Source organism: Hyperolius riggenbachi, chromosome 9, assembly GCF_040937935.1.
Source record: "Hyperolius riggenbachi isolate aHypRig1 chromosome 9, aHypRig1.pri, whole genome shotgun sequence".
Taxonomy (NCBI): Eukaryota; Metazoa; Chordata; class Amphibia; order Anura; family Hyperoliidae; genus Hyperolius; species Hyperolius riggenbachi.
Window position 1 is genome coordinate 42,584,063 of NC_090654.1, and position 26,037 is coordinate 42,610,099.

Genomic DNA, 26,037 nt, shown 5'->3' on the forward strand with positions numbered 1-26,037 from the left:
CTGCTCTGAGGGACAGTTAAGGACAAGGCTATATATATATGTACCGTATATACTCGCAAGCAAGCCGAATTTTTGAACCCCCAAAAGTGGGGCAAAAGTTGGGGGGTCGGCTTGCTTGCGAGTCTCGTTGGTCGTAGGTCGCCCCCCGCGTCCGCCACTGCTATTAGCTTACTGTGCGGCTTCCAATAGTCCCCTCTCCATCTCCCGGGCATGTAAATAGCTCACAGCAGCTCGCTCCATGGCGGCTGCTGTGTGATGACAGGAAGCTGTAGGCAGAGCGGTTTCCATAGTAACGGCGATACACATTGCCGTTACAGTCGTTACACATCGCCGTTACAGTATACTAGCTATACTGAGCACTATACTAGCTATACTGAGCACTATACTAGCTATACTTGGGCACTATACTAGCTATACTGGGGCACTATACTAGCTATACTGGGGCACTATACTAGCTATACTGGGCACTATACTAGCTATACTGGGGCACTATACTAGCTATACTGAGCACTATACTAGCTATACTGGGCACTATGCTAGCTATACTGAGCACTATACTAGCTATACTGGGGCACTATACTAGCTATACCGAGCACTATACTAGCTATACCGAGCACTATACTAACCATACTGGGGCACTATACTAGCCATACTGGGCACTATACTAGCTATACTGGGCACTATACTAGCTATACTGGGGCACTATACTAGCTATACCGAGCACTATACTACCTATACTGGGCACTATACTAGCTATACCGAGCACTATACTAGCTATACTGAGCACTATACTAGCTATACCGAGCACTATACTAGCTATACCGAGCACTATACTAACCATACTGGGGCACTATACTAGCCATACTGGGCACTATACTAGCTATACTTGGGCACTAAACTAGCTATACCGAGCACTATACTAGCTATACTTGGGCACTATACTAGCTATACCTGGCACTATACCGAGCACCATACTACCTATACTGGGCACTAAACTAGCTATACTGGGGCACTTTATTAGCGATACTGGGCACTATGCTAGCTATACTGGGGCACTATACTAGCTATACTGGGCACTATACTAACTATACTGAGCACTATACTAGCTATACTTGGGCACTATACTAGCTATACCGAGCACTATACTACCTATACTGGGCACTATACTAGCTATACCGAGCACTATACTAGCTATACTGGGCACTATACTAGCTATACCGAGCACTATACTAGCTATACCGAGCAGTATACTAGCCATACTGGGGCACTATACTAGCCATACTGGGCACTATACTAGCTATACTTGGGCACTAAACTAGCTATACCGAGCACTATACTAGCTATACTTGGGCACTATACTAGCTATACCTGGCACTATACCGAGCACTATACTACCTATACTGGGCACTAAACTAGCTATACTGGGGCACTTTACTAGCGATACTGGGCACTATGCTAGCTATACTGGGGCACTATACTAGCTATACTGGGCACTATACTAGCTATACTGAGCACTATACTAGCTATACTTGGGCACTATACTAGCTATACCGAGCACTATACTACCTATACTGGGCACTATACTAGCTATACTGGGCACTATACTAGCTATACTGGGCAATATACCAGCTATACTTGGGCACTATACTAGCTATACTGGGCACTATACTAGCTATACTTGGGCACTATACTAGCTATACTGGGGCAAAATACTAGCTATACTGGGGCACTATACTAGCTATACCGAGCACTATACTACCTATACTGTGCACTATACTAGCTATACTGGGCACTTTACTAGCTGTACTGGGCACTTCACTAGCTATACTGGGCACTTCACTAGCTATACTGGGCACTATACTAACTATACTGGGACACACTGGGGGGGGGGGGTCACACGGCCAGCATTTCCTACCCCCGGCTTATATGGGGGTCAATAATTTTTTCCTGGTTTTTCAGCAAAAAGTTGAGGGGTCGGCTTATATGCGGGTCGGCTTGCTTGCGAGTATACGGTATATCTATATATAAAATCAGGTGTGTGTGTGTGCATGCGTGCTTGCGTCAGTCACTCGAAAACGGCTTGAGCGATTTTAATGAAACTTGGTATACAGATCCCTTACTACCTATATATATGTACCGTATATACTCGCAAGCAAGCCGAATTTTTGAACCCCCAAAAGTGGGGCAAAAGTTGGGGGGTCGGCTTGCTTGCGAGTCTCGTTGGTCGTAGGTCGCCCCCCGCGTCCGCCACTGCTATTAGCTTACTGTGCGGCTTCCAATAGTCCCCTCTCCATCTCCCGGGCATGTAAATAGCTCACAGCAGCTCGCTCCATGGCGGCTGCTGTGTGATGACAGGAAGCTGTAGGCAGAGCGGTTTCCATAGTAACGGCGATACACATTGCCGTTACAGTCGTTACACATCGCCGTTACAGTATACTAGCTATACTGAGCACTATACTAGCTATACTGAGCACTATACTAGCTATACTTGGGCACTATACTAGCTATACTGGGGCACTATACTAGCTATACTGGGGCACTATACTAGCTATACTGGGCACTATACTAGCTATACTGGGGCACTATACTAGCTATACTGAGCACTATACTAGCTATACTGGGCACTATGCTAGCTATACTGAGCACTATACTAGCTATACTGGGGCACTATACTAGCTATACCGAGCACTATACTAGCTATACCGAGCACTATACTAACCATACTGGGGCACTATACTAGCCATACTGGGCACTATACTAGCTATACTGGGCACTATACTAGCTATACTGGGGCACTATACTAGCTATACCGAGCACTATACTACCTATACTGGGCACTATACTAGCTATACCGAGCACTATACTAGCTATACTGAGCACTATACTAGCTATACCGAGCACTATACTAGCTATACCGAGCACTATACTAACCATACTGGGGCACTATACTAGCCATACTGGGCACTATACTAGCTATACTTGGGCACTAAACTAGCTATACCGAGCACTATACTAGCTATACTTGGGCACTATACTAGCTATACCTGGCACTATACCGAGCACCATACTACCTATACTGGGCACTAAACTAGCTATACTGGGGCACTTTATTAGCGATACTGGGCACTATGCTAGCTATACTGGGGCACTATACTAGCTATACTGGGCACTATACTAACTATACTGAGCACTATACTAGCTATACTTGGGCACTATACTAGCTATACCGAGCACTATACTACCTATACTGGGCACTATACTAGCTATACCGAGCACTATACTAGCTATACTGGGCACTATACTAGCTATACCGAGCACTATACTAGCTATACCGAGCAGTATACTAGCCATACTGGGGCACTATACTAGCCATACTGGGCACTATACTAGCTATACTTGGGCACTAAACTAGCTATACCGAGCACTATACTAGCTATACTTGGGCACTATACTAGCTATACCTGGCACTATACCGAGCACTATACTACCTATACTGGGCACTAAACTAGCTATACTGGGGCACTTTACTAGCGATACTGGGCACTATGCTAGCTATACTGGGGCACTATACTAGCTATACTGGGCACTATACTAGCTATACTGAGCACTATACTAGCTATACTTGGGCACTATACTAGCTATACCGAGCACTATACTACCTATACTGGGCACTATACTAGCTATACTGGGCACTATACTAGCTATACTGGGCAATATACCAGCTATACTTGGGCACTATACTAGCTATACTGGGCACTATACTAGCTATACTTGGGCACTATACTAGCTATACTGGGGCAAAATACTAGCTATACTGGGGCACTATACTAGCTATACCGAGCACTATACTACCTATACTGTGCACTATACTAGCTATACTGGGCACTTTACTAGCTGTACTGGGCACTTCACTAGCTATACTGGGCACTTCACTAGCTATACTGGGCACTATACTAACTATACTGGGACACACTGGGGGGGGGGGGGGTCACACGGCCAGCATTTCCTACCCCCGGCTTATATGGGGGTCAATAATTTTTTCCTGGTTTTTCAGCAAAAAGTTGAGGGGTCGGCTTATATGCGGGTCGGCTTGCTTGCGAGTATACGGTATATCTATATATAAAATCAGGTGTGTGTGTGTGCATGCGTGCTTGCGTCAGTCACTCGAAAACGGCTTGAGCGATTTTAATGAAACTTGGTATACAGATCCCTTACTACCTGGGATGATATGTTCTGGGGGTCTCGCGTCCCCCCTGCACACCTGGGCGGAGCTAAAAACAGCAAATCAGATTTCACCCATTCATGTCAATGGAAAAAATTTAAAAGGCTGCCATTCTCACAGTAATCAAGCCAGAGTCCCCACACTTGGCACAGGTGGTCACTTGGTGACTGAGGTTACAAATCCAGGAAAAGTGGGTGGAGCATAAAACAGCCAATCAAATTTCAGCCATTCATTTAGAATGGGAAAATGTAAACTGCAGCCATTTTTAGACTGTTAATGGCAGGGTTCTCAAACTTGGCACACTTGGTCACTGGGTGTTGGGATTAATATTAAGGAAAGTGGGTGGAGCCTACAACAGCCAATCAAAATTCACCTATTTATTTTCAAGGGGAATATTTAAACTGCTGCCATTCTTACACTGTTAATGGCAGAGGCTTCAAACTTGCTACAGTCGGTCTTTGTGTGACTGGGGTCCAAATTCACTAAAGTTGGTCACTGGGTAAATGAGATAAGGATTTTGGAAGGTAGGTGGAGCCTACAACAGCCAATAAAAATTCACCTTTCGATTTTCAAAGGGAATATTTAAGCTGCTACCATTCTTACACTGTTAACAGCAGATGCCTCAAACCTGGTACAGTTGGTCACTGGGTGATTAGGGTTCAAATTCAGAAAGGGGGCGGAGCCACAAACAGCCAATCAGATTTGTTTATTTTTCAATGGGAATATACAAAGTATTGATACTAAGGACCCCAAAGCTGATACACTTGATAATTGAGTGACTGTATGTCAAGATTAGAAAAAGTGTGCGCGCCAACAACTTAAAGGGATACTGTAGGGGGGTCGGGGGAAAATGAGTTGAACTTACCTGGGGCTTCTAACAGTCCCCCGCAGACATCCTGTGCCCGCGCAGCCGCTCTCCGATGCTCCGGCCCCGCCTCCGGGCCACTTCTGATATTTCAGACTTTAGAGTCTGAAAACCACTGCGCCTGCGTTGCCGTGTCCTCGATCCCGCTGATATCACCAGGAGTGTATAGCACAAGCCCAGTATGGTCTGTGCCTGCGCAGTATGCTCCTGGTGACATCAGCGGGAGTTAGGACACGGCAACGCAGGCGCAGTGGTTTTCAGACTTTAAAGTCTGAAATTCCAGAGGTGAGCCAGAGGCGGGACCAGAGCATCGGTGAGCGGCTGTGTGGGCACAGGATGTATGCTGGGGACCATTAGAAGCCCCAGGTAAGTTCAACTCATTTTCCCCCGACCCCCCTACAGTATCCCTTTAATTTTTTAGATGGCAGGGTTCCCAAACTTGACACAATTGGCCACTGGATGACTGGGATTAATATTCAGAAATGTGGGTGGAGCCTAAAACAGCCAATCAAAATTCACCTATTGATTTTCAAGGGGAATATTTACATTGCTACCATTCTTACACTGTTAATGACAGAGGCCTCAAACCTGATACAGTCAATTATTGGGTGACTGGGGTCCAAATTCATTAAAGGGGGTGGAGCCACAAACAGCCAATCAGATTTTTTAGATTGATTTCAGCCAATCTGTTATTGGCAGGGTTCTCAAACGTGACACAGTTGGTCACTGGGTGACTGGGACTAATATTCAGGAAAGTGGGTGGAGCCTACAGCAGCCAATCAAAATTCACCTTTTGATTTTCAAGGGAAATATTTACATTGCTGCCATTCATACACTCTTAATGGCAGAGGCCTCAAATCTGGTAAAATCGGTCATCAAGTGACTGGGGTTCAAATTCACTAAAGGGGCAGAGCCACAAACAGCCAATCAGATTTTCTGGATAAACTGCTTCCATTCACACAATTTTGATGCCAGGAACTCAAAAGCTTACAAACTTGGTCATTGAGTAGTGACTGTGTGTCAAGGTTACGAAAACTGGGTGGAGTCAAAAACATTTTTTTCTGGGAAATTGTAAACTGCAGCCCTTCTTCACTGTTAATGGCAAGGTTCTCAAACTTTGCACAGCTGGTTACTGGGTGACTGGGATTAATATTCAGACAAGTGGGTGGAGCCTAAAAAAGCCAATCAAAATCACCTGTTGATTTTCAAGGTTAATATTAAAATTGCTGCCATTCTTGCAATGTTAAGGGCACAAGCCTCAAACCTGGTACTGTTAGTCATTGGGGTTCAAATTAAGAAAAGGGGACAGAGCCACAAACAGTTTCATTTCTTGGGAAAATACAAAATATTGATGCCAAGGACCCCAAAGCTCACAAACTTGGTCATTGAGTGTTTGTGCGTTAGGGTTAGAAAAAGTGGGCGGAACCAACACCAGTCAAATACATACCCGGGCAACGCCGGATCATCAGTGGGTAGAGACAAATACAAATTTCACTGGAAAAATGTAAACTGCAGCCATTCTTGCACTGTTAATGGCAGGGTTCTTAAACTTTGCACAGTTGGTCACTCAGTGAATGGGATTAATATTCAGAAAAGTGGGTGGAGCCTACAAAAGTGAATAATGCTTCACTTATTGCTTTTCAAGGGAATATTTAATTGCTAACATTTTGGCACTGTTAATGGCACAGGTCTCAAACCTGATACAGTTGGTCATTGGGTACCTGGGGTTCAAATTCAAAAAAGGCGGTGGAGCCACAAACAGCCCATCAGATTTTTTCATTTCAATGCAAATTATTGAGGCCAAAGACCACAAAGCTCACAAGCTTGGTCATTGAGTAATTGTGTGTTAGGGTTAGAAAAAGTGGGTGGAGCCGACACCAGCCAAATACATACCCGGGCAACGCCGGGCAATCAGCTAGTACCTAATACAGCAAACTACTTGGCTCGGTCCCTTGGCGTTGACTATAAAGGGATTCTACTGTACACACCTGAAACTGTTAATCCTGTCACTCACTACCTAACAGTGGTCCCAGCTGTCCATTACTACCTAACGGGGGTCCCTGCTGTCACTCACTACCTAACTGGGGGTCCCTGCTGTCACTCACTATCTAACTGGGGGTCCCCGCTGTAACTCACTATCTAACTGGGGGTCCCTGCTGTCACTCACTACCTAACAGGGATCCCTGCTGTCACTCACTACCTAACTGGGGGTCCCTGCTGTCACTTACTATCTAACTGGGGGTCCCTGCTGTCACTCACTATCTAACTGGGGGTTCCTGCTGTCACTCACTACCTAACTGGGGGTCCCTGCTGTCACTCACTATCTAACTGGGGGTCCCTGCTGTCACTCATCTAACTCAACCGAAACTGCTCTCACCAAAGTGGTCAATGACCTTGCCTTAGCTAAAGCTTAAGGTAAATACTCCATTCTCCTCCTCCTTGACCTTTCTGCAGCTTTTGACACAGTAGATCATCCCCTACTCCTCCAGTCCCTCCAGTCCATAGGCATTCACGATTCGCCCTGTCCTGGCTTTCACCCTACCTCTCCAACCGCTCCTTAACGACCGCCTTCAATGAGTCCTCATCCACCCCCAACCACCTCTTGGTGGGAGTCCCCCAAGGTTCGGTCCTTGGCCCCCTACTGTTCATCCTATACACACCCTCCATTGGCAAGGTTATCTCCTCCATGGGTTTTAACTATCATCTGTATGCAGATGATAGCCAGATCTACCTCCACACCTCTGACATTATATCCACTACTACCATGGACAAGGTCTCCTCCTGCCTATCAGCCATCTCCTCCTGGATATCCGCTAGGTTCCTGAAACCAAATCTAGACAAAACGGAATTTATGATCTTCCCACCCCAGCCATCCATTATCCTCCCAGATGTGCATGTCACTGTTAACCACTGTACCATTCGCCCTACCTCTCAAGCCCGCTGTCTGGGTGTCACCCTGGACTCCGCACTCTCCTTCACTCCCCACATCCAAAACCTCACAAAGTCCTGCAACTTCCACCTTTGTAACATCTGAAAGATTCGCCCTTTCCTGGCCTCTGCCACCACCAAACTCCTCATCCATGTGTGAGAGAACGCGGAAAAGCCGCCGTGTGTGCTGAAAGCAAGGCAGCTGATTTCGCGTCCAACGCGGCGGTTTGCACGCGTAGGCACGCGTTTGGTAGTGTGGCAGAACGCGGAAAAGCCGCCGCATGTTCTAACAGCAAAGCGGCTGTTTCCGCATCCAAAGTGGCGGTTTGTACGCAGCAGCGTGCCTTTGGAGTGGCTGGGTCTGTTAGTCCACATAGATGGATGAAGAGCTACGCGCGCGCGGGCCAGAAGTCAGGACCTTTATACCAGCAGGGGAAGTGTCAGCTGATCAGAATGATCAGCTGATTCCTACTGGACTCATGATTGGCTGAGTGGCTCGGGCGGGGCAGCAGAGTTCAGCTACTATATATTCTGCTTGCTTGTCAGTTGCTGGTTGTCTGCCATTGCAAACACTTTGTGGAAGCATTCAGACCATAGTCAGATCCTTACAGTGTGTTTGAACCAGGTGGACCTGGGAATTCACACTGAGCCAGATTACCTTGTACTGTTGTTATTATTATTTGTTAGACCAGTTCCAGGGTGTTGAGATCAAAGCCCTCACACCCCAGACTAGGATTACTGTGTATCTTCTGTGTATTCTCTAGCATAGTTCCAGGGTGTTGAGATCAAGGCCCTCACACCCAAGACTAGGGAACTGTATTGTCTTTGTGTTATATTCCAGACTAGTTCCAGGGTGTTGATGATCACAGACCTCACACCCAAGACTAGGGAATTGTATTATCATTTATGTTATTCTCTAGCATAGTTCCAGGGTGTTGAGATCAAGGCCCTCCCACCCAAGACTAGGGAACTGTATTGTCTTTGTGTTATATTCCAGACTAGTTCCAGGGTGTTGATGATCACGGACCTCACACCCAAGACTAGGGAATTGTATTATCATTTATGTTATACTCCAGACTAGTTCCAGGGTGTTGATGATCACGGACCTCACACCCAAGACTAGGGAATTGTATTATCATTTATGTTATGCTCCAGACTAGTTCCAGGGTGTTGTGACTACGGACCTCACACCCCAGACTGGGATTGTGCTGTTACTGTATTACGTTAGCCCAGTTCAGGGCAAGACCTTCCATATTAGCAGCAGGGCTTCCTGCAACCCAGCCTTGGTCCCTCGCCCAGGGCTACAGGAATATCACCCACAGTCAGGGGTGAATTCCTCAGGAGTCTTAGGCCGCCAGCTCCTCTGGTGGTCTCCACTCAGAGTTGTTACTGTTACACCAAACACTCTCACTATTCTGGTGTCCAGAGGTTAGTAATACATCTGTATTGTTGCTGATTCTGCAGATCATCGATAATCAGGCGTATATCTGCGTTCTTGGTGGTACTGCAGATCGCCAATAATCAGATTCTCTCTGCGTGCTGACACCAATCGTTACACCATGCCCTCATAATTTCCCACCTTGACTACTGCAATGCCCTGCTGTCTGGTCTTCCTATGACCCGAACAGCCCCACTGCAGTCCATCATGAATGCGGCAGCCAGAATTATCCACTGCTCCCATCGCTCCACCATGGCAGATCCCCTCCTAGAATCCCTCCACTGGCTTCCTATCCAGTCCAGAATTAGATTCAAGATACTGTGTCTGACCTACAAATCTGTCCACAAAACCTGTCCAACCTACATTTCCGATCTTACTCAGAGGTACACACCTCGCCGCTCACTCCGCTCTTCCAATGAACTTCGCCTAACCACCACCCGCATCGCCCAGTCCCATGCACGCCTCCAGGACTTCTCAAGAGCTGCTCCAACACTATGGAACTCCCTACCTCCACCCATTAGGGCAGCCCCCTCCTTCAACATCTTCAAGAAAGCCCTCAAAACTCACCTTTTCACTCTGGCCTACTACCCCTCACAAATGCTCTAAACCCACAGCTGAACTCTGGTCCCCTACCTTTCGTGTCCCTACCTCTCCCTCTAGATTGTAAGCCTTTGGGCAGGGTCCTCCTCCTTTTGTGTCCTACCTGATCATGCACCTCCATTACAGTGAACCCATGTTATGCATCTGAGTGAACCTAACTTGCCTAATCTACATGCTCCCCTCCAGTGACTAAGCATTACCTTGTACTCATACTGTGCTGTGTGATCTGGTCTTTCTTGTATTCATGTATTGTCATTTTGCTGTATGTCACCCCTAAATATTGTCTGTAACCTTAACTAATGTCCAGCACTGTGTAATATGTTGGCGCTTTATAAATACAATAAATAAATAAATAATAACTGGGGGTCCCTGTCACTCACTACCTAACTGGGGGTCCCTGCTGTCACTCACTACACAACTGGGGGTCCCTGTCACTCACTACCTAACTGGAGGGTGCCTGCCACTACCTAAACTGGGGGCTCCTGTCACTACATACACTGGGGGGTCCCTGTCACTACCTGAACTGGGGGGCACCTGTCACTAGTCACTACATACACTGGGGGGCTCCTGTCACTAAATGAGCTGGGGGGCTCCTGTCCCTACCTGAACTGGGGGGCTCCTGTCACTGCCTAAACTGCGGGACACCTGGCGCTACCTTAACTAGGGGGCACCTGTCACTACCTAAACTATCCAGGCCAGCCAGCCCAGCATCACCACCAGCCAACCAGCCCAGAATCACTGTCAAAAAGACCACAGCATCACCTCCAGTCAGGCCAGCATTTACTTCAACCAGCCAAGCACAGCCCAGCATTACCGCCAGCCAGGTCACAGCATCACTGCCAGCCAACCCGGCCACAGCATCACCGCCAGCCAGGCCACAGCATCACTGCCAGGCCTTTCAGCCCACACATCATCTCCAATCCAGCCGAAAACAGTATTGCCAGGCACAGCAGCCAGTAGAGCATTCAAAAGCCAGGTGAGAGGTGTCTACCATATTAAGGAGGCATTCTGCCTATTTATGTGAAATGCTGTCTATTTTTGTGCCTCATGACTGCTGAATTTGTCTTGTTGGGGGCCTCATGATTGCTGAATTTGTCTTGTTGGTGGCCTCATGATTTGTTGGGAGCCTCAAAATTGCTGAATTTGTCTTGTTAGGTGCCTCATGATTTGTTGGGGGCCTCATGATTGCTGAATTTGTCTTGTTGGGGGCCTCATGATTGCTGAATTTGTCTTGTTGGGGGCCTCATGATTTCTGAATTTGTCTTGATAGGGGCCTGATGATTGCTGTATTTGTCATGTTGGGGGTCACATGATTGCTAACTGCGAGACTATGGGAAAAGCAGAATCATCATCATATGAGACAATAGCATTAAACCTACTTTTTTAGCTTTTTAAAACAAAAAACAAAAATGAAACTGGAATACATTTTTCAGCAGTAAGATGGATAAAATTGTTTATCTTACACACAAAGGGAAATACTCACTCCCAAACAGTTCTCTGCTGCTCATATAAAGCCTGCAGGCTGCTTGTAAGCCAATAAGAAGTGCACACACAAGTTACACTCTCACTGCCCGGGGCCCCAGAACCAGCATGTAACACCATATGTGAGCGCAGTCAAGCCCTGGAGCTGCCACCCCCAGGAGCCTGTCCCCAACTGCTCTGACACAAAGGGAAATACTCACTCCCAAACAGTTCTCTGCTGCTTATATAAAGCCTGCAGGCTGCTTGTAAGCCAATAAGAAATGCACACACACGTTAAGCTCTCACTGCCCGGGGCCCCAGAACCAGCATGTAACACCATATTTGAGCGCAGTTAAGCCCTGGAGCTGCCACCACCAGGAGCCTGTCCCCAACTGCTCTGAAACTTAACAAACACACAAAGGGAAATACTCACTCCAAAACAGTTCTCTGCTGCTTATATAAAGCCTGCAGGGGTGGCAGCTCCAGGGCTTGACTGCGCTCACATATGGTGTTGCATGCTGGTTCTGGGGCCCCGGGCAGTTAGAGTTCCCGGGGCCCCAGGCTGGCGTGTGCACTATTGTTTTTAATTTTATTGTAGATTCCCATGCAGTTTAGTTAGGAGGGGGGCAGATGAGAGGGAATATCCTCCACGCTGGTGCCCCCTGCTGGCCAAATAGCCATTGTCTATATGCAACTGAAGCCCTCTCCAACAACTGGCTGAATTGCTCAGCCTCTGCTTAATTAATTACTGCAGACTAGTGCTACGTACACACATGCGACAACGATCGTTCGTTATGAACGACGAACAAACTTTTAATTGAAGAAAGAACGATCTAAGTAAAGTTAGTTGTAAAAGGTGTGTAACGATCTGATCGTTAAAACGAACGTTACAACAAATAAAGCAACGATTGCGCTTACGCATAGTAATGAAAAGTTCCATGGAGAAATAGTGAAATGCGCATGTCAAGCCTAGTACGAACGATCGTTTCCAACGATGTACTACTTTTGCAAACGATCGTCGTTGGGAAAAATCCGCCAAGCTAGATCATTCGTTTTGAACGATCTAGCTTGTCCGTCGTTAGATTTCATGGTCGATGGCTGCTTTTTTTCAAACGATCGTCGTTTGAAATGATCGGGGAACGATCGTTTCAAACGACTATAGTCGCATGTGTGTACGCACCTTAAGTGTAACGTGTGTGTGCACTTCTTATTGGCTTACAAGCAGCCTGCAGGCTTTATATAAACAGCAGAGAACTGTTTGGGAGTGTTTGGTAAGTTTCAGAGCAGTTGGGGACAGGCTCCTGGTGGTGGCAGCTCCAGGGCTTGACTGCGCTCACATGGTGTTGCATGCTGGTTCTGGGGTCCCGGGCAGTGAGAGTTCCCGGGGCCCCAGGCTGGCGTGTGCACTATTGTTTTTAATTTTATTGTAGATTCCCATGCAGTTTAGTTAGGAGGGGGGCAGATGAGAGGGAATTTACTGCACGCTGGTGCCCCCTGCTGGCCATATAGCCATTGTCTATATGCAACTGAAGCCCTCTCCAACGACTGGCTGTATTGCTCAGCCTCTGCTTAAAGAGACTCTGAAGCGAGAATAAATCTCGCTTCAGAGCTCATAGTTAGCAGGGGCATGTGTGCCCCTGATAAACCGCCGCTATCCCGCGGCTAAACGGGGGTCCCTTCACCCCCAAACCCACCCCCGCATACCTTGGTCGCAAACTTGGTCGTGATTTATTTCTTCCTGGAGGCAGGGCTAACGGCTGCAGCCCTGCCTCCAGTCGCGTCTATCAGCGGCGCATCGCTGCCTCTCCCCCGCCCCTCTCAGTGAAGGAAGACTGAGAGGGGCGGGGGAGAGGCGGAGATACGCGCTGACAGACGCGTGTGGGGCAGGGCTGCGGCGGTTAGCCCTGCCTCTATGCGGAAAAGGGGATGCGCTGCACGGAGGGGGATTGGGGGGTGAAGGGACCCCCCTTTAGCGGCGCGATAGCGGCGGTTTAGCAGGGGCACACATGCCCCTGCTATCTATGAGGTCTGAAGCGAGATTTATTCTCGCTTCAGACTCTCTTTAATTGATTACTGCAGACTAGGTGTAACGTGTGTGTGCACTTCTTATTGGCTTACAAGCAGCCTGCAGGCTTTATATAAGCAGCAGAGAACTGTTTGGGAGTGAGTATTTCCCTTTGTGTGTTTGGTAAGTTTCAGAGCAGTTGGGGACAGGCTCCTGGGGGTGGCAGCTCCAGGGCTTGACTGCGCTCACATATGGTGTTATATGCTGGTTCTGGGGCCCCGGGCAGTGAGAGTTCCCGGGGCCCCAGGCTGGCGTGTGCACTATTGTTTTTAAAAGAAATTGTTTATCTTCACAGTTTGTTTTCAACTTGGATTTTCCATAATGTTCATGTATGAGTTAAAACGTTTGTACAGCATTTAGCTTAAATTGCTGTTGCCACTTTGCGATAGATAAGTGACTTTTGGGTTGCAGTTTGGGCACTCGGCCTCCAAAAGGTTCATCACCAGTGTCCTAATCTAATGTCCCACCATTGCTAAGTTCATGTAAATTTTTCTCCACCCGTTACCACACCCACATTTTGGTCCATGGCCCACCCATTTTTCGGTGCCGCATAACGTAACCCCCATATTTTTCGGCGCACTTCTTGCAGTGTGCTGAATTCTGCTCCCTACAGTATGTACAGTATAAGCTGTTCTCTAATGCCTGCAGGGCCGGAGCTACCATAGGAAAAAATGCGCAATTGCCCCAGAGCCTGTAGGGGCCCCCAAGGTGTCCCTCCCCTATTTTAACTGTTGCTCCCCGGGGACTCTGCAGAGTCTGTTAAGTTGGGAGGTGATTGGGGGAGGGTCAGCAGCCAGCTCTTGAGCCCAGGAGGAAAATTTGGCTGCAACAAAGGGCCCCTAATGATGCTTTTTGGTCGGGGGTGTCTGTTGGGGGCCCCCAGGCTAATTTTGCCCTAGTGCCCAATTGTTACTTGAACCAGCCCTGAGGGCCTGCACTGTGTGCTGATCTACCTCCAGTGTATACAGTATAAGGTGTTACTCTGTGCCTTTACTGATTGTAAACCAGCTGTATTGTATGCTGATCCCTGCTACTTTCAGTATGTACAGTATTAGCTGTAAAGCCTGGTACACACATACAATTTTGATTAGCCAATTTTAGCTCTGTTCATCAAATTCATTGTCTGTTGGCCCACTTCCTGCATGGGGGTGGTAAAATTGGTCAGTGATTGACCAATCTAAATTGTATGTGCGTATACATCTTTGATCTATGCCTATACTGATTGTAAATTATCTAAATAAAGGACAGGGGGCTCCATCCAATATTTTGATGGGCAGGCCCGTTATCTGTAGCTTACACCGCTGCTAAGTTCATGTACATTTGTCTCCACCCATGGCCACGCCCACTCACCGCATGCACGCGCCGCATATTCCCCCCACCTAGTGCCCACAGGTGCCCCCGATCTCCAAGGACCCTAGGAATGCCCCTGATACAGTACTATAGTTTAATTTATGTGCATTAGTATGACAATACCTAATGCATGCATCTGAAAATGGCGCCTGTGAATAATGGCGCACAGTGTTGCCGCTAATCTGTTTGCCGCTTATCGCTATTTAACGTTAAAGCCTTATTGTTATTTAGCGTTAAAGCCTTATCGTTATTTAGCGTTAACACACAGAACCCCCCTCTGTCGGATCAGTGAATAATGGCACACAGAGCCTATGCATTAAAAAGATACGCTTATTGCTATTTATCGTTAGTACTGCATAATAATGGCGCACAGGGAAAAAAGAAGAAAAACGGCACACACTAACGTTATTTATCAATAGTGGCACACACTAACGTTATTTATCAATAGTGACGTTCATTTGCCAAACAGCAGACGTTATTGTCCAAAGTAACGGTATTTATCAATAGCGCCCTACATAAGCTAAACTGCAGACGTTATTTAACTGCAAAACGGTGAATAGATTTAATGTAACACTGTTAGGGTTAGGCACCACTGGGGGGGGGGGGGGGTCTTAGGGTTAGGCACCATCAGGAGGGTCTTAGGGTTAGGCACCACCAGGGGGGTCTTAGGGTTAGGCACCACCAGGGGGGTCTTAGGGTTAGGCACCACCAGGGGGGTCTTAGGGTTAGGCACCACCAGGGGGGTGGTTAGGGTTAGACACCACCAGGGGGGGTTTAGGGGTTAGGGATAGGTACAGAGAGGGTTCTGTGTGTTAACGCTAAATAACAATAAGGCTTTAACGTTAAATAGCGATAAGCGGCAATCGGATTAGCGGCAACACCGTGCGCCATTATTCACAGGCGCCATTTTCAGATGGATCCCTCTCTGTACCTATCCCTAACCCCTAAACACCCCCCCCCCCGGTGGTGCCTAACCCTAACCACCCCCCTGGTGGTGCCTGACCCTAAGACCCCCCCTGGTGGTTCCTAACCCTAAGACCCCCTGGTGGTGTATATTGTACTGTAACTATACCTAACCCTACTCTCACACAGAACCCTCCCTGTACCTATCCCTAACCCCTAGAGCCCCTGGTGGTGCCTAACCCTAAGACCCCCCCCCTGTGGTGCCTAACCCTAAGACCCCCCCCAGTGGTGCCTAACCCTAAGACCCCCCTGGTGGTGCCTAGCCCTAAGACCCCCCTGGTGGTGCCTAACCCTAACCACTCCCCTGGTGGTGCCTAACCCTAAGACCCCCTGTTGGTGCCTAACCCTAAGACCCCCCTGGTGGTTCCTAACCCTAAAACCCCCTGTTGGTGCCTGACCCTAAGACCCCCCCTGGTGGTGCCTAACACTAAGACCCCCCCTGGTGGTTCCTAACCCTAAGACCTCCCTGGTGGTGCCTAACCCTAACCTTGACAGTGTTACATTAAATCCATTCACCGTTTTGAAGTTAAATAACGTCTGCAGTTTGGCTTATGTAGGGCGCTATTGATAAATAACGTTAGTGTGTGCCACTATTGATAAATAACGTTAGTGTGTGCCACTATTGATAAATAACGTTAGTGTGTGCCGTTTTTCTTCTTTTTTCCCTGTGCGCTATTATTATGTAGTACTAACGATAAATAGCGATAAGCGTATCTTTTTAATGCGGCGCCATTTTTATGCATAGGCGCTGTGCGCCATTATTCACTGATCCCCATTCTGCAACCTTTGCAGTGAAACATACCATCTGGGATTTGATCTTGCAACCAGGTAACATTCTATGGCTGATGGGGGTCCTAATAATGCTCCCAGCGACCGCATGTCTTCCACTTCCTAGTTAGTTTGCAAGTGCCATGTAGCCAGCCAATCACCAAGCGGGGAGTGAAATGGCACGGTGATTGGCTGGCTACATGGCACTTCCTAACCAACCAGGAAGTGGAAGATAATTACATTAGATACAGGAGTGGGCCCCCTAGCTTCTGGCCCACCCCCTCCCCCAGAGGCATTGTCAGATCTCTATGGGGGGGACCAGTTATAGTTATGTCCCTGACCGTTTTCTGTTTTGCAGGTTCTGTATTACAACTCCTCCAGAGGGAAGTGTATTCCAGGGATTACATTTATAAAATCATACTGGGAGCTGGCAGGGGCAAAGCTGCAAAATGACGACAATTTCCAAATGGTTCTAGCAGTGGCCTGGAGCATAGAGATGGTGAGTCTCACGCTACATCATCATTTATGACCTTTAGTGACTGCATAGAACTGACCCTTTCAACCCTCCTCCGCAGATTCATGCCTTCTTCTGCCTGACTGATGACATCATGGATCAGTCTGCAATCCGGAATGACCAGCCTTGCTGGTACACAAATGTGACCTTCTCTTCTCTGTAGCTATGCCATAGACAGGGGGACCGAATATGCTGTGGTCAGTCATAGATGGCAGAGAATTCTGGTGGTTCTGATTCCTGTGTAGTGATAATCGTAAACACTGGTCCACATGACAGCCCAGGGGCCCCAGGTCTCTCTCACTCACTGGGGCCCCCAAACCACCATGCGACACCTAGAGGGAAGTGCGGGAAAGCCCTGGACCTCTCACCTCCAGGGAACTCACCCCACCACCTCTAAACTGAATGCCAACTGCAACAAACACAATTGCTAACTTCCAGTCAGAGCAATATCCTGCCTCTATCTGGCCAGCATACGCTAGTCAGCCAATCAGGTGCACTGTCATACACCCTTTGCCTGCTGTACCATACCTAGCAGGAATTACATAGATTAGCATTCAGGTGGGAGGCTTCGGTTGGACGCAATCGTGAATTGCGTCGTTTACAGGGACGCCCCGTGTAGGCACATCTCCCACACGGTCCCCTCCCTAACCACTCACCTGTCAACCGCATCCTAGAAGCTGCAAAAAATAAATTTAAAATCACAAACACTGGTCCACATGACAGCCCAGGGGCCCCAGGTCTCTCTCACTCACTGGGGCCCCCAAACCACCATGCGACACCTAGAGGGAAGTGCGGGAAAGCCCTGGACCTCTCACCTCCAGGGAACTCACCCCACCACCTCTAAACTGAATGCCAACTGCAACAAACACAATTGCTAACTTCCAGTCAGAGCAATATCCTGCCTCTATCTGGCCAGCATACGCTAGTCAGCCAATCAGGTGCACTGTCATACACCCTTTGCCTGCTGTACCATACCTAGCAGGAATTACATAGATTAGCATTCAGGTGGGAGGCTTCGGTTGGACGCAATCGTGAATTGCGTCGTTTACAGGGACGCCCCGTGTAGGCACATCTCCCACACGAGACCTGGGGCCCCTGGGCTGTCATGTGGACCAGTGTTTGTGATTTTAAATTTATTTTTTGCAGCTTCTAGGATGCGGTTGACAGGTGAGTGGTTAGGGAGGGGACCGTGTTGGAGATGTGCCTACACGGGGCGTCCCTGTAAACGACGCAATTCACGATTGCGTCCAACCGAAGCCTCCCACCTGAATGCTAATCTATGTAATTCCTGCTAGGTATGGTACAGCAGGCAAAGGGTGTATGACAGTGCACCTGATTGGCTGACTAGCGTATGCTGGCCAGATAGAGGCAGGATATTGCTCTGACTGGAAGTTAGCAATTGTGTTTGTTGCAGTTGGCATTCAGTTTAGAGGTGGTGGGGTGAGTTCCCTGGAGGTGAGAGGTCCAGGGCTTTCCCGCACTTCCCTCTAGGTGTCGCATGGTGGTTTGGGGGCCCCAGTGAGTGAGAGAGACCTGGGGCCCCTGGGCTGTCATGTGGACCAGTGTTTGTGATTTTAAATTTATTTTTTGCAGCTTCTAGGATGCGGTTGACAGGTGAGTGGTTAGAGAGGGGACCGTGTGGGAGATGTGCCTACACGGGGCGTCCCTGTAAACGACGCAATTCACGATTGCGTCCAACCGAAGCCTCCCACCTGAATGCTAATCTATGTAATTCCTGCTAGGTATGGTACAGCAGGCAAAGGGTGTATGACAGTGCACCTGATTGGCTGACTAGCGTATGCTGGCCAGATAGAGGCAGGATATTGCTCTGACTGGAAGTTAGCAATTGTGTTTGTTGCAGTTGGCATTCAGTTTAGAGGTGGTGGGGTGAGTTCCCTGGAGGTGAGAGGTCCAGGGCTTTCCCGCACTTCCCTCTAGGTGTCGCATGGTGGTTTGGGGGCCCCAGTGAGTGAGAGAGACCTGGGGCCCCTGGGCTGTCATGTGGACCAGTGTTTGTGATTTTAAATTTATTTTTTGCAGCTTCTAGGATGCGGTTGACAGGTGAGTGGTTAGGGAGGGGACCGTGTGGGAGATGTGCCTACACGGGGCGTCCCTGTAAACGACGCAATTCACGATTGCGTCCAACCGAAGCCTCCCACCTGAATGCTAATCTGTGTAATTCCTGCTAGGTATGGTACAGCAGGCAAAGGGTGTATGACAGTGCACCTGATTGGCTGACTAGCGTATGCTGGCCAGATAGAGGCAGGATATTGCTCTGACTGGAAGTTAGCAATTGTGTTTGTAGTGATAATCGTAATCAGCTAAATTTCATGTAAACGTTCGCAATTATTATTGTTATTATTTATTATTATTATTATATTTATAATGCGCCAACATATTCCGTGGCGCAGTACAAAGTAGGGAAACAAACAAGGGATACATAATGATACAGACAATGATATACATCAAATATGGACACTGGTATAAAATACAGAACTGGTGATTAATAGAGATGGCCCAAACCTCCGATTTTCGGTTCGTGAACCTATGCAAACGTTCATGAACTTGTCGTCCAGTTCGTCCAGAGTCACCACTCTTGACTGCATTTCTGATCAGCGCTCTCCTTGTTCAGCCTGTGAGTTTAGGTACACGGCCTTGTCTTGGTAGGTTTACAGTTGTGCCATACTCCTTCCATTTTTGAATGATCGCTTGAACAGTGCTCCGTGGGATGTTCAAGGCTTTGGAAATCTTTTTGTAGCCTAAGCCTGCTTTACATTTCTCAATAACTTTATCCCTGACCTGTCTGGTGGGTTCTTTGGACTTCATGGTGGTGTTGCTCCCAATATTCTCTTAGACAACCTCTGAGGATGTCACAGAGCAGCTGTATTTGTGCTGACATTAGATTACACACAGGTGCACTCTATTTAGTCATTAGCACTCATCAGGCAATGTCTATGGGCAACTGACTGCACTCAGACCAAAGGGGGATGAGTAATTACGCACACCCCACTTTGCAGTTATTGATTTGTAAAAAATGTTTGAAATCATGTATGATTTTCGTTCCACTTCTCACGTGTACAGCACTTTGTATTGGCCTTTCACGTAGAATTCCAATAAAATTGATTCACGTTTGTGGCAGTAATATGACAAAATGTGGAAAACTTTAAGGAGGCCGAATACTTTTGCAAGCCACTGTAGGCCATTGTCCTGGCTGTGAACTATTGCTTCTCAGATCACTTTGATCATAGTCGCATGACACCTAGAGCAATACTATAAAGCCAGATTCTCTGCTACCAGTATCTCTGCTACCAGTGGGCTGCATTAGTTACACAAAAACTGGGGCAGAATGACCCAAATGCCTTGAGCTTTGTATGCCTAATAGTGGGTGTAACTTTAATTACCAGCTTCAGCTGAGTGCAGTAGAATCCTTTTATAGTCAAGGCTAAGGGACCGAGCCAAGTAGTTTACAGTAGTTTACTGTATTAGGTATTGTCATACTAATGCACATAAATTAAACTATAGTACTGTATATTAAATCAGTCATTGGGAGTAATTTTTAGAGATGGCCCGAACTTCTGATTTTAGGTTCGCGAACCTTCGCCAAACGTTCGGTTCGTGCGAACTTTCGTGAACCGCAATAGACTTTAATGGGGAGGCGAACTTTGAAAACTAGAATCATTTATGCTGGCCACAAAAGTGATGGCAAAGATGTTTCAAGGGGTCTAACATCTGAGATTTTGCATGGATGAGTCAAATAGACGCCAAAAGTCCCGGGGAAAAATCTGGATTGGACGCAAAGCAGCGTTTTAAGGGCAGAAATCACATTTTATTGCTAAATTGCAGGCCTAAAGTGCTTTAAAACATCTTGCATGTGTATACATCAATCAGGGAGTGTAATTAGAGTACTGCTTCACACTGACACACCAAACTCACTGTGTAATGCACCGCAAACAGCTGTTTGTGTTGTGACGGCCGTGCTGGAGTGGTGCGCACCATGGCGATAGCGGTTTTCAAGCCCATATGGTCGCCGGGCTGGGGTAGCTCAATGACAGAACAACAGTGACTGTCGAGCTGATCGAATTTGGTCTGTCCACAATAAAACAACGACCTTATTATCTTGGGTGCGCCCCCCCTAAGACACTCATATAGCCGGTGGTCATTGCTTCATTGTGATACGCAAGCCCCTTCACCGCGGCAAGGTAACGATCACGAAGGGGAATTGGCACATGTACATGCCTTTTGATTTGTTGTTGCAGCAGCTGCAGTGCAGCCAGAAAAATTAGGCAGGCATGTACATGCACCAGAAAAATTATTATCTGGACCCTGTTGGTGGTGGCGGAAAAGGCAGTCAAGCGGCCTGCAGGCAGAGATGCTGTGTGGGGACCAACTTAGTCTTGGGGCAGGCAGTCACACGGTGTGCAGGCAGAGATGCTGTGTGTGAGGACTGACTTAGTCTTCGGGCGGGCAGAAGCCCTCCGGGATCCATGCCTCATTCATTTTGATAAAGGTGAGGTACTGAACACTTTTGTGACTTAGGCGACTTCTCTTCTCAGTGACAATGCCTCCAGCTACGCTGAAGGTCCTTTCTTACAGGACACTTAAAGCAGGGTAAGACAGAAGTTGGATGGCAAATTGGGACACCTCTGGCCACAGGTCAAGCCTGCGCACCCAGTAGTCCATCGCTGCTCATACTGTCGATGGTTCTTTCTCTACCATTGTTAAAGAAAGCGTACAGCTGGCAGTCAGGGTTCGATTCCGGTCCGTAGTTGGAGCCTGAGAAAAGGCTACCACCACACATCCATGGAAGGCAGCAGGCATGGCATGCAAGTCCCGAGGTAGTGACAAAAAATAACAATACAGGAGGACTTTCGAGGCCCTGCTGTATATGACACTAATCGACTTTACTACCTTTAACGAGAATCTGTTATAGAGGGCAAGTCTGCCATCCATTTAAGTGAAAGGTATGCACTGACTGCCAGGTATAATACAATTTGCAGTCACAGATGCAGTGAAAGGTATGCAGTGACTGGTATTACAATACAATGTGTAGCTGTCACACAAGTGCAGTTAACAGGTATGCTGGGAGTGGTATATTACACAGCATGCGGTCATACAGGTACTGTGAACAATTATGCAATGACTGGTATTACAAATGTGCACCCGTCACACACACACAGGTATCGGACAGGCACAGTGACACTGCGTGCGCTCACGTAGGTAGGTGGGTGCACTGAAGGGAACAACAGGTAGGTATATGCAGTGAAGGGTATTATAATGTGCACCTGTCACACAAAGACCGGTACTGGCCAGGCACAGTGACACTGCGTGCGCTCATGCAGGTAGGTGGGTGCACTGTGAACAACAGGTAGGTATATGCAGTGATGGGTATTATAATGTGCACCTGTCACACAAAGACAGGTACCGGACAGGCACAGTGACACTGCGTGCGTTCGCGTAGGTAGGTGGGTGCACTGTGAACAACAGGTAGGTATATGCAGTGATGGGTATTATAAAGTGCACCTGTTACACACAGACAGGTACCGGACAGGCACAGTGACACTGCATGCGCTCACGTAGATAGGTGGGTGCACGGTGAAGAACAGGTAGTTATATGCAGTGATGGGTACAGGGCCGGCGCTACCATTAAGGCAAAGGAGGCAGCTGCCCCAGGGCCCCAGAGCTTGTAGGGGCCCCCAGTGGCTACAAGAGGAAAAAAAATTCAAATCGACCTTATAGTTCCTGAGAAAATCCATTTTAAAGTTTCAAAGGAAAAAAAATACACATTTAAAAACCAGCCGACTTTAATGGTTAAAGTGAACCTCCAGACTAAAAATCGACTCAGCAGCACTGAAAAGGCCTGGTGTTTCTTTAACAGTTTCACAGCATCAGAACTTTGTTTCTCTTATACAAGCCTTATTTTTAGCTGCACAGAAGAAAACTGCCCGGGCTTTTTTCCCCTGATGCTGTGCAAAGCATGATGGGATTTCTGATGTTGTTGTTCTCGTTCTGCTGTTTTGGTGCAATTTTTTTTATTTTAATTTTGAATTTGACATTTGAAGCCTAGCGCAGACAATGGACAGTTGGAACTGTGTCTTATGCTCCTTGTCACCTCCTTTCAACTAAAAAGATGGCTGCCCCCATGACAAAGATGGCAGCCCCCATGAATCACAAACATTTGCCTGTTCTTTTAAAACCGGGTGGGTAAAAAATTATATGACCTATCTATTGTAATTAACATAACTAATGTAACTTAATGACAGTATGTTTGTTTAGGCTGAAGTTCCCCTTTAATAGCAAATCCACCTTAAATTCTAGAAACCCTAAATTTGCAGGATATGTTGAGGAGATCATTGGGAATAAGACGAAAAAACAATTTTTCAAAAAGACCTCATAGTTTTTGAGAAAATCGATTTTAAATTTTCGAAGGAAAAAAGTATACTTTTAAATACGGTAAATGTCACTTTTAGTACCTAACGGTAGTGTAATTTTACATGTATCAAAAAAAAGAGCAATACATTTCCTGAGAGAGTTTCCAGGGGGTCCATACGCAGCCGCAGCGGTTTGGCCAGGGATCGCTATATAGCCGCAATATGGCTGTATGAAGATCCCTGGCATTTTTTTCCTATTTTCACAATTATTTTTATGTTTAGAGTGTGGGAATTTGTTTTTTTTAAATTATGTGGGTTCCCCCCTCCTGAAACTTTTTAACCCCTTGTCCCCCATGCAGGCTGGGGTAGCCAGAATGTGGAGCTCCGACCGATTGGGGCTTCAAACCCTGACTATACCAGCTGCAAAAAAGGTCCCTTAATACCAATTTTTGCTCCGGGGTATCTGTTGGTGGGGCCCCCAGGTTTATTTTGCCCTGGGGCCCCATTGTTGCTTAAACCGACCCTGGATAGGTATTACAAATCTGCACCTGGCACAGTAGTAATTACTACCAAGGGGCCAAAGGCCAGCTACGACTGACTGACAGGGCTGTATATAATACAAGTGGGCCACAGAAAAAAAAATAGATCACAAGAACAAGATTAGCTCTCAAAAGAGCTGTTGGGGGGTGATTTTTTAGCAATAAGAATCAGCAAGGAGCAAGCTAAGAAGCCTACAAGAGCCTAACTAAGCTTTTCCTATAGGTCTCTGCACAGCAGCTCTCCCTTCTCTAATTACTGCAGGCACACGAGTGAGTCCAATGCCTGACGCTGCCTGCCTTTTATAAGGGGGGGAGTGGCTCCAGGATTGGCTACAATGTGCCTGCTGACTGTGATGTATAGGGTCAAAGTTAACCCTCATGATGCACTATGGGGGCGAATCGAATTTCCGGAAAAGTTTGCGGTTCTCCGCGATTGCGAACCCCGAAAGTTCGCCGGTTCCCGTTCACCGGCAAACCGTTCGGGCCATCTTTAGTGATTAAAGAGACTCTGAAGTCTCCCGAAAATGAGGTTTTTATTTTGAAAACTTCATTAACATTATTGTCCCTCTTAAAACGCTGCAGAACCGTGGCTGAAAACCCCCTTAGAGTTAGGACACCTATGTTTACCTGGGTACTTCTGCGCAGTATAGGCGACTAAGCATAAGAATGCATTCTTCTGTGAACTAAAACCCCGGCTTTTAACTTAGCTGTACGGATAACAGTTGTGCCTGGATGAGTGAATCTGTGAATGCATTTGTTTGAACATTTGCATGCGAGAGTGCGAAGGGTTAATAGATTTTTGCTGTTTTCTAGCCACACCCCCTTCAGCACCTCCCTTTCCTTAACTTATTTAATGTCCTAACTAGATGCGATGTGCCTGGATATATGTATTTTTTTCTTGTTACTGACCCCTGTGGCTAGTGTCTAATTCAGTGCACTCCCTCCTTCCCCTGTATGTGTTTGTCAGCATGCACACAGCTTATGCTGGTGTATGTGCACGGTGCACATGGATACATTACGTTAGCTCCCTTGTGCGATTGGTAAGATGCACTATCTGTCCCAGGAGAGGACGTCAGGATGTGTGCTCCTAATCCATTGATAAGTTTGATGCAATGAATGTGTTTGCATGTCTGCACTATGCATGTTACAGGGCCAGAGTTAGGACACCTATGTTTACCTGGGTACTTCTGCGCAGTATAGGTGACTAAGCATAAGAATGCATTCTTCTGTGAACTAAGACCCCGGCTTTTAACCCCCTCCTGTTTAGGGGGCGGCTGTCAATACTGACAGCCATCCGGGACTTGGGGGGCTCATACCGGGATAGCGGGTGAGCCCCCCAAAATCGGGAGAATCCAGACGAAAACGGGACGGTTGGGGACTATGCTATATGTCAAAGACACACACACAGCACTACATGTCACAGACACACACCACACACAGCACTGCAAGTCACAGACACACAGCACTGCAAGTGACAGACACACACCACACACAGCACTGCAAGTGACAGACACAAACCACTGCAAGTGACAGACACACACCACACACAGCACTACAAGTGACAGACATACACCACACACACAGAAAGTCATACACACACACACACCACAGCACTACAAGTGACAGACATACGACACACACACAGCACTGCAAGTCACACACACACACCACAGCACTACAAGTGACCGACATACGACACACACACACACAACACTGCAAGTGACAGACACACACCACACACACAGCACTACAAGTGACAGACACACACCACACACACAGCACTGCAAGTCACACACACCACAGCACTACAAGTGACAGACATACACCACACACACACAGCACTACAAGTGACAGACACACACCACACACACAGCACTACAAGTGACAGACACACACCACACACAGCACTACAAGTGACAGACACACATCACACACAGCACTGCAAGTGACAGACAC

The 26,037-nt window shown here is 47.4% G+C and overlaps 1 protein-coding gene across 1 annotated transcript in view; it reads left to right on the forward strand.

The window, feature by feature from the left end:
- LOC137533424 (farnesyl pyrophosphate synthase-like) overlaps positions 1 to 26,037 on the forward strand; it is a 98,346-nt gene that overhangs the window by 16,947 nt on the left and 55,362 nt on the right. Inside the window, exon 2 of the mRNA XM_068254818.1 lies at positions 17,019 to 17,159. Within this exon, the coding sequence (XP_068110919.1) occupies positions 17,127 to 17,159 (33 nt within the window). The 5' untranslated portion in view covers positions 17,019 to 17,126. The remainder of the gene's footprint in view (positions 1 to 17,018; positions 17,160 to 26,037) is intronic.